At 37.3% G+C, this 10,425-nt stretch overlaps 1 protein-coding gene across 5 annotated transcripts in view; it reads right to left on the minus strand.

Moving 5' to 3' along the window:
- Positions 587–10,425, minus strand: part of LOC107634804 (matrix metalloproteinase-9) — a 10,370-nt gene continuing 531 nt past the window's right edge. Inside the window, exons 2-6 of one of the 5 annotated variants that reach the window (XM_021120035.1) lie at positions 9,169–9,331; positions 8,962–9,029; positions 8,680–8,878; positions 1,250–1,440; positions 587–1,085 (exon numbers count right to left, since the gene is read on the minus strand). In XM_021120035.1, the coding sequence (XP_020975694.1) occupies positions 836–1,085; positions 1,250–1,440; positions 8,680–8,694 (456 nt within the window). In that variant the 5' untranslated portion in view covers positions 8,695–8,878; positions 8,962–9,029; positions 9,169–9,331 and the 3' untranslated portion in view covers positions 587–835. Of the gene's footprint in view, positions 1,086–1,249; positions 1,750–8,679; positions 9,030–9,128; positions 9,332–10,425 lie in introns of those variants that run through there. The other 4 variants (XM_021120034.1, XM_021120036.1, XR_002360071.1 and 1 more) reach the window with 4 other exon arrangements.

Raw genomic sequence — 10,425 nt, forward strand, 5'->3', positions numbered from 1 at the left:
AACTTTTAACTTTTATCGTTTGAATTAGATTTATTTAATTAGATTTGCTGTTCATCTCATTATTTTATGTGGTTCAACTTCTACATTTTGTTCCTTTGTTCTTGTCAATTTGATGCCTCAATGTTTCTGTTATTAGGATTTTTTTTTGTTTTGCGAAAAATTTGCAGTATAGCAAATTGTTTTAGTTCATGGATGTTTACCCTTTTTTCATATTTTATTAAGTACTTATGTGTTTATAAGAATTGGCTTATGTCTTTACCAAAGGTAGGAGACTCGAACTCGCAACCTCTTAATTGAGTATGTAGAGACTATGTCATTTGAATTATAACTCATTGGGAAGTTGACTTATATCTTTAACCAAAGAGAAATTATTGTATAGTATTAGAGTGCACAATAATATTAAGCAACACTTTAAGTGATAGTAATAACATTCTCAATTAAAGTGTATTATAATCATTGTGGATATAAAATAATTGTTTGAAGTGAAAACATAGTAAATTATTTTGCTCAAAATGATGATGTATGTAAATGAGTTATTAATTTAAAAGATGCATAAAGGGCTTGTAACGGAGAGAGCACAAAAGTGTTGCCAACATCAATTGAAATTATGAATTCGATAATAAACAGTTGTAATATGGTGTACAAACATAGTCAATAATAATAAAATAGTGATAGAAAATTATGAGTTATCAACTTTGTTTAAACATTTTGCAATTGAGTTTGTTTATGTAAAGAATCACTGTTAATAGGTTTTGAATGTTGGTGTTTTTGCGGGTGCACTTCTTGGATATAATTTTGATGATGCTATAGGAGACATTTTTGGAGCGAATTTTGATCATTCCACAAGAATTCTTCTTGAAGTTATAGGTGATGCAACAGGTGCAGACCTTGGTGATGCAACAGGTGCAGCTTTCGGTGCAGACTTTGGTGATGCAACTGGTGCAGCCTTGGGTGCAGTTTTCGGTGCAGCCTTGGGTGATGCTGTTGGTGCACGTTTTGGTGGAGACACTTTAGGTGCTTGCACCGGTGCAGATGCTGGTGTTTCTTTAGAAACTACGTTGTTGACATTTTTATTGTCCAAATTGCTGAAAAGTTGAGTGATCATCAAATTAATATANAATATTGAATAAATGATTTCTTGATACAAATTACAATGATAATTATAATCAAATAACATGATTTATTAAAAACATAATAGAGAAATGTGATTTTGGTGAAATTAAGGGAAAAGAAATAAATCATGTGTTACCTGAGTTCTTGAACCCAATCTTGGAATTCAGAATGATGATCAACAAAGTGAAGCTTAGGAACCTCCTCCAATGAACCAACACTGATTTCTTCATCAAAAAGGTTCTTCCATGGATTCTCATTCACCTCATCACCAAAAACAGAATGGATTGGCAAAGCCAATACCAAGGCAAATACCAAAGCCAATGATGACTTTGCCATTGCCTTACTTGTTAATAAAATTATTGCTTCCCTTTCTTTTCCTTTTTTTTTTTTTCAAATTCAATAAATTCAAAAATTTAACCAACAATAATTACTTCCTTTGTGTGACTAAAAAGGCAGGGTTGCAATAAAGAAGTGCACAAATCTTAGGGTTACATATGTGGCTTTATTTATAGTGGAAGAACATGCTATTTTTTGCCTCCTATATATTTGTTATTAATTTGAAATTATTGCTATATATGACTTCATACAAAAAAAAAAATAAGTGGTTGCAATAACAATCTACGGATCTCAATAAATTTAGCAATTAACACAATATAAGTTTCATTTAGGTTTTTCGGTAGTTTACTATTTTTCAAAAAAAATTCATTTAGCTTTTTTGGTAGTTTAATATTTTCGAAAAAAAAAAAAGAAGTTTAAAATAACCATTATGCCCGTTGTATAAATTTTTGCTGGATTTTTTTTTATAAAATTTATCGTTAAATTAGACATTTATATAATGAAGATCATGTCTATAATATATCATATAAATTGTAAAATCATGCTTATAACTATTTAACTATGTTACGTATACACTAATAAAATCAGCCATTAAAATTAACTATCAGTATAAAATACATATTGAAATATAATTATACAATAAAAATAAATTAAATCACACATGTATTTATACACAAATATATTAATAACTGATTTTAGTAACAAATTTTAGTATACGAATAATATTTTTTATAACTATTTATAGCTTAGCTTTATAAAAAAATTGAAAAAGTATTGATGTCCTAAACATGTTGGAATTTTACTACCTGTAACGCAGGAATTTCAATTTCCTCATCTCATTACCTCACTTTAGGATATATTTATATGTATTAATTAATATTTAAGACTAATAAATAATAAAATTAACAACCTATTTTATGAATCGAAGTAAGTCTGAGTTGTTTGAATTGATTTTTTTTTGTCTCTTTAGTATTACCATTAAACCATATTATCCGTGTTAAACTATAAATAGAAACATTTTGGCTTTGTAGGAAAATTATGACATAATAATTTACCAATCAAGTCATTTATATTTTTTGTTTTGAAAACTTTTCTTCAAATGAGCATTACTTTATATTATTATTATTATTATTATTATTATTATTATTCAGTAATAATTTAATGCATAGGGGGCTTGTAATAGTGGAGAGATCACAATGGGAATTACATAAAGTAAGAGAAGACATAATATGACGTGAAGTATGGTCACAAAATAAGGATGATTAATTTTGAAGGTCAAACATAATTTTATTTCAGGTTTAAAATTATATTAAATAGTTTAGGATTTTTTTATAAATAAAATTAGTCTTAATACGTTAGAGAAGTTTCTATTACTTCCTCACATTTAAATTCTAAAAATTTTCAGTCGTCACGCCATTGTACAAAAACACGAGTCATGAATCTACCAAAATATCATGAGACTATTTTTGTTTCTTTCATTTTAATTCCATCTTTTTCTTCTGTTTCTTTCAGTTCTTTATCTTAATTTTCTACACTTAGCTTGTTTATTTTTATTTCATACTTTATGTCTCGTTACACAAAAAAGAATTATACGTGCTCGGTGAGTTAAGATTTTAATATAAATTTGATCGATGGTTTGTTTATTTAAGTATGGCAAAATTAAAGCAAAAGAACTACATAACACTATAAGTCTATAAGAAAATCAAGAATGTAATTTCCGCACAAAAATATTCCAACATCAATTTGAATGAACTGAATACAAGAAATGTGGTGTACAAACTTAGTCGATTAAAAAAAATGATATCAACTTTGCAGAAAAGAATGTTAGGTGCATGCTGCCAGTGCCACCTTTTGAAAACCAATTATAAGAAATTGAAACTGATCTAGAGCGGCGAAGCTAACCGAAAGATTAAAGATATAAGTAATATAATATAGAAATATTATTGCCCGCAAGGCCGCATAAATAAATTATCTCTCTTCCACCGCTTTTGCCGATTCTGAACCACCACCATGAGGGGCGGTTTTGTCCGAGGAGGACACTCTCGCTCACATGAACCACCCAGAGCTCCTGGAGAAGATAATGCGAGAGCAACCAGAAAAGTGAGGAAGGTAGGTGAAGACCAATGCTTTTCGGGAGAGTCTCTTCTCAAAGCAAGGGAGGAAGAATGGATGGTTGAAGAAGGGATAGGAGGACAAGCTGGAGGTGAAGCTAGAAGATCCTTTAGTGAGATGGTAAAAGGAGGTAGAACTCCAGTAACAACGGAAACTAACGGTGGAGCTGGAAGCCTGGTAAGAAATCAGGAGGATATGATGGAGGAAGACGGAAGAGATAAAAGAGAAGAACCACAACCACAAAGCAGAAACATTCCAGAGATAAGGGTGGAGAAGGTTAATGGGATCTTCAACTTTATTTTGAATGAAGCGGCCATGAAGAACCTCAGACATCCATGGTGGGATACACTGTACACTGAGTTGATGGGTAGGAAAATATCATTACCAGTCCTCACCCGCAGGCTAGAGAGTATGTGGGGGAAGCAGGGAAGTATTGAGGTGATCGACATTGGCAACGAGTTCTTCATTGTAAAGTTCTTCTCACAAGAGGACCTTGACTATGCACTGACAGAGGGACCGTGGAGGATCTTTGACCATTATTTATCAATCAGATTTTGGAAGCCAGATTTCAATCCAATGGAGGCAACAATTGATACAGTGGCAGCGTGGGTGAGGTTACCAGGTCTGGCCATTGAGTACTATGACAAAGAGATGCTAGAGAGGATAGGTAATATTGTGGGAAGAACTCTCAAGGTGGATTCCAACACAGCTGAAAAGTGCAGAGGTAAATTTGCTAGGTTGTGTGTGGAGCTCGACTTGACAGCACCACTCATATCTCAATATTCCATCAATGGTGTGAGGTATTTGGTGGAATATGAGGGGTTGTATGATATATGCTTTACCTGCGGTATGGTAGGCCATGAAAAAGCAAAATGCCCAAAGAATGTAGTGACCGGAGAGGGACAGGATAAGCCGGCGGCATCAGGGAAAGAAGACAGTCAAGGAAGAGAAGTTGATCAGGATGTAGAACAGCAGAGGAGAGCCCAGAAGGGTAAAGAAGTAATTACAGAAAATGAGGGGGCTGGAAACTGATATTTTACAGGAGCAATTTGGACCATGGATGGTTGTGAATCGTCAGCCACGTGGCAGGAGAACAAAGATAGGGGACGCTGCGGCGGGTAATGGGACGAAAGGAACAAATGATGGTGGAGAAAAGCAAAATACCAGGAACGTGGGTGGTACGAGGTTCGCAGTGTTGTCTGCAGAGGAGACAAATGAGGAGGCAGCCAATCATCTGGCAATTAAGGATATTCCACCAGAAAAGACAAATCAGAAGATTCAAGAGCCTAGTATCGTTTCTACAAGCAACCCCACTAATACACACAAGGCACCCAACATGAGCTCATCAATTAACATCTCAGACCAAGCATTTGTTTCATCCCAACAAAAAAGAAACCAAACAGAAAAACCCAAAAGCCCAAAAAATCCTGCCAACATAAAGACCCCAACACAACCCAACCCAACAAAGAACACCACAGAAACCCAAAAAGAACTCATAAGAAAAACACCCAGCAAACCAAACCCAGCCCATAATTCTGCTACACAATCTATCACCTTAGGCGATCCAAACAATATGGACACATCACAAAACCTTTTATCCCAAAGTCCGGGTACTCAAATTGAAAATACGCAAGATATTGGGGAAGACATGGTCATTCCCGAGACAGCTGTTATGGAGGAGGATCAACACAACTCCATGGACCCAGAACCACCAGACCCACACTCTATAGCTTCAGAGATAATGGTGGAAGCAGCTCTTAAGTTTGAAGAAGAGGAGCGGAAAAAATATCGGCAGAAGAGGAAATAGCTATGGCCATGCAGGAAATGGATGAGAGCGACATGCGAGTTGAAAACAACTCAATGAACACAGAGAACGGTGAAGATATGTGCCTTGAGAGGGATAAGATGCTGATGGAACAGTAGGTGTCTGGGTGTGCTTCTCTACCTATCTTTCTCTATGATCGTCCTTTCGTGGAATTGCAGAGGAGCAGTGAGTAAGGCTTTCACTCGCTCCCTTAAAGAATTTAGTAGGTTATATAAACCTGATTTCATAATACTTCAAGAAACTAGATGTAGTGGTGAAAAAGCTTTGGAAGTTGTTAGGAGGATTGGGTTTGAATTTTTTCATATAGAAGAAGCCGTTGGCTTCAGTGGTGGTATCTGGATCCTTTGGAAGGACCCACATATAAATGTTAATGTCAGAGTTTCAAAAACCCAATTTGTGCACTTAGATATCACCAGCAGCAATGGGGAGACTTGGCTTCTTACCGCCGTTTATGCTAGCCCCCATGAGAGTTTAAGGAAAGAGTTTAGAGAGGATGTAGTCTGCCTTGCAAGGGGCGTGCAGAAGGAGTGGCTAGTGGTGGGAGATTTCAATGACATAGCGTGCCCTTCAGAAAAGAAAGGAGGGGGAAGTACTGATTCTAGAGCGTGCATCAGATTTAAGGAATGGATTAATGCTTGCGGCCTCATAGACCTTGGCTATGTGGGAACCAAATATACGTGGAGAGGACCTCAATGGCAGGGGCTAGAGCGAGTTTTCAAACGGCTTGATAGGGCCTTGGGAAATACAGCTTGGAGAACTAGATTTGAGGAGGCTAGAGTTGATGTTCTTACGAGAATAAACTCTGATCACCACCCCCTCTTAATTACTTTCAAACCACAAGCACAACAACGAAAAGAGAGACCTTTCCGTTTTGAGGTTATGTGGAACCTCCATCCAGAATTCAAAGGGTATGTGGAGAGCACCTGGAAGAAACAAGAGCCGCTTGGTACTGCCTTAAGAAACCTCTCAAGAGGATTGAAGGATTGGAATAGAGATGTTTTTGGTCATATTGGAAAGAAAAAGCAGAAGCTACTCAATCGTTTAGGGGGAATTCAGAGAGCGCAAGCTAGGGGCCACAACCATTTTCTTGAGAGGTTGGAAAGAGAGCTCACAACAGAGCTTGAAAATGTTTTGGAGAAGGAGGAGCTAATGTGGCTACAGAAGTCCAGAGAGAGATGGGTAGTTGAAGGCGACCGCAATACAAAGTTCTACCATACTAAGACCATTATAAGAAGGAGAAAGAACAAAATCTTAAAGTTGCGTAACGAGAATGGGGAGTGGATGGAAGAAGAGGAGACCATTGCCCAACATGCTATTAATTTCTTTAAGATGTTGTACAAGGAAGAGGAAAACAATAAGCTAGTTCAGCTTGTTATCAATAAGTACCCCCCACTAGATGAAGACATCAGGAGGGAGATGGATGCACTTCCAACCCCAGAGGAAATTAAAGGAGCTTTCTTTAGAATTGGTTCTCTTAAAGCGCCGGGGGAGGACGGCTTCCCGGCTAGTTTTTATAAGGATAATTGGAACTGTATTAAATCTAATGTTCTCTCCATGGTGGATATCTGTTGGAAAGATCCGGCTTGCATTAGGGAGATGAATAACACGCTGATTACACTCATCCCAAAGACCCCCACACCAGAGTTTATAACCCAGTTTAGACCCATTTCCCTCTGTAACGTCAGTTATAAAGGGCTATCTAAAATAATAGTTGACAGAATCAAACCTTGGCTGGTGAGTAGAATTGCCCCACAGCAATCCAGCTTTGTTCCAGGCCGGAATATTCATGATAATATATTGATAGCCAAAGAGATAACTCATATCATGAAAAGAATGAGAGGTAAGAAAGGCTTCATGGCGATCAAATTCGACTTCGAGAAAGCCTATGATAGAGTGAGGTGGTCTTTCCTTAACCAATGTTTGGAGGAGTTTGGGGTGGCAAGCAAGTTAAGAGAGATTATCATGACATGCGTGTCATCCGTCTCATACAATTTGTTGTGGAACGGAGGAAAAACAGAGATTTTCAGCCCCACAAGGGGTTTGAGGCAAGGTGACCCACTGTCACCTTATCTTTTTGTAATGGTGATGGATAAATTATCCCAGATGATAGAAGAGTATGTGGAATCTAATAACTGGAAGCCAATCACAGTTGGAAGAAAGGGACCGAAAATCTCCCACCTTCTTTTTGCAGATGATCTCTTAGTGTTTGCGGAAGCAACTGTGGAGCAAATTGCTACTATTACAGATGTGATGAAGAAATTTTGCGACGTGTCTGGGTTGAAAGTCAGTGTTTCCAAAACAGCTATAACATTTTCTAATAATGTGAAGAAAGAGGAGAGAGAGACCATAAAGGGAATCTGTCAGTTCCAGCAAAATCAAAGCTTGGGCAAGTACCTCGGAGCAATGTTTACTAATCAACGAAGAGGGAAGGAGAAGTTTAAACATGTACTACAACGAGTGCATAACAAGTTAAAGGGATGGAAAAGACAGTGTCTATCTTTAGCGGGGAGAGTAACACTTGCAAAGGCGGTGCTGAACCCTTTAGCATACTATGACATGCAACACACCAGACTCCCAAAAGGAATTTGCAGGGAGATAGAGAAAGCTATTCGAAGTTTCGTTTGGGGGGATAACCAATCTCAAAAAAAAGTTCATCACATCGGGTGGGAGACGTTGTGCCAACCAAAACAACAAGGAGGGCTAGGTTTTAGAAAGCTACATGAGATGAATGAAGCCTTTATTATGAAAACTCTATGGAGACTGTTCACGGAACAGGGAACTCTATGGACACAAGTGGTTACTCACGATAAGCAGGGAAGTTTAGATGGGCTAGAGAATATAAACATCAGTAATAAACGCTCTCCTTTTTGGAAGGAATTGCAGAGAGCCTGGGCTAGAATGAAGCAGCACTGTAAGTGGATCGTAGGTGATGGTAAAACAATTCGATTCTGGGATGATATTTGGCTATCAGGAGAGGAACCTCTTAGAGGAAACATTTTACAAGACATTCCAAGAGAGTGGGATCAGTACACAATTGGAGACTTTGTAAATATAGATAATCAATGGCAGCTCAATATTTTGGAACCTTTTCTCCCACAGAATCTAATAGAGGAAATAAGAAAGACAGAGCCGCCACAACCTCAAAAAGGAAAAGACACTATCGGGTGGAAATATACAGCAAATGGAGTTTTTTCTATTGCAACTGCATACAAGAGCCTAACTAGCTAGCAAAGTGAAAACAGCAAAATTTGGAAAGCAATATGGAAATGGAAAGGCCCAGAAAGAGTGCGTACCTTTTTGTGGCTCATGAATCATGGAAGGTTGATGACAGCAGATAGAAAAGCCAGAATGATGGGAACTTCTCCTTACTGTCATAATTGTCCCCAAGTGAAAGAATCGATCCTCCACGTGCTGCGAGACTGTCCTAGCGCATCCAGGATCTGGGCCAAATTAGTACACCCAAATGCTATTGCTCTCTTTTTCACAATGCCTCTGGAGTTATGGATACAGACGAACTTTAGCAATGACATGGGCAAAAGCTCTGAGCACAATTGGGTGGACGAATTTGTGCTAACCTGCTATTGGCTTTGGAAGTGGCGAAATGAAGAGGTTCACAATCCAAGTTTCCTCCGCCCAGTGAATCCTATTTCAATTATAAGGGAAAAAGCAAAGGAGTATAAGAGAGCTCATCAGAAAGGCACGCTTCTATCTATTGAATCAGCTCAAAATAAGGAAAACTTACATTGGATCCCACCCAAAAGAGGGTGGGTTAAATTGAATACCGATGGCACATCACAAGAAAGAACAATGAAGGCTGGGTGTGGAGGTCTTCTTCGAACCCATAATGGGGAGTGGATTGGGGGTTTTCGGGCAAATTTGGGAAGATGCCAACCAGTGCAAGCTGAGTTGTGGGGCGTCCTCCATGGACTTCACATGGCAGCAGACCTGGGAATGAGAAGAGTGGAGGTGGAAGTAGATGCAAAGGAAGTTTACGAGGCTTTGAAGGAGTATAAGACAGAAAAATTATGTCACAACAAAGTGCTAAACGAGATTCACAAAATCCTTCGTAGACCATGGGAAATTGCTTTTATTCATATTGGTAGAGAAGCCAATCAGTGTGCACATTGGCTAGCGCACAGTAGCATCAAGTACAGGGAGTCTCTTTACTTTCTGGATGTTCCCCCGATAGATTTAGTTAGTTTAATGAGAGATGATGTAAAAGGGGTTCCTTGCCCCGAAGTTAGTTTAGTTTTGTAGGTTTTTTTCTTTTTTTTGGGCCTTTGGCCCCTTACACTTACCAAAAAAAAAAAAAAATGATATCAACTTAGTTTATATGCATATCATAAAGAAACATTTTTTCTCTTGAGAAGATGTTGGTGCTTGTGCGGGTGCACTTCTTGGAGCCAATTTCAGTGATTCCACGAGGATTTTTTTTGGAGCCAATTCTGGTGATTTTGCGAGAGCTCTTTTTAGAGTTGATTTTAGCGATTTTACGTCTATGAAAGTACTTTGTGGAGCCAATTTTGGTGATTTCGCAAGGGTTCTTCTTAGAGCCAATTTTAGTGATTCTAAATCTAAGAAAGCTCTTTGTGGAGCCAATTCTGGTGACTGTACAAGATTTTTTTTTAGAGTCAATTTTAGTGATTTTAGATCAAGAAAAGCTCTTTGTGGAGCCAATTTTGGTGACTGCACAAAATTTCTTCTTAGAGCCAATTTTAGTTATTCCAAATCAAGAAAAATTTGTTGTGGAGCCAATTCTGGTGATTCTACAAAAGCTCTTCTTGGAGATGCAGCTGGTGCTTATACTTTCTTATCGAATATTATAGGAATTTTTTATCGGTCTCTAAATCTCTAATTTATATATAAAAAACAAAAAGCCATGTATGTGAATAAACATGTTAGGTATATAAAAATTGAAAATTTCTAAAAAATTAATGAAATTTATTATTTTTAAGCAGTAATTAATCAATAATATTTAAAAATATGGATTAAAAATATATTATTAAATTGTTATACTAAAAATATTAAACTGATGACTA

This window comes from Arachis ipaensis, chromosome B03 (genome assembly GCF_000816755.2).
Source record: "Arachis ipaensis cultivar K30076 chromosome B03, Araip1.1, whole genome shotgun sequence".
In the NCBI taxonomy this organism is placed as follows: Eukaryota; Viridiplantae; Streptophyta; class Magnoliopsida; order Fabales; family Fabaceae; genus Arachis; species Arachis ipaensis.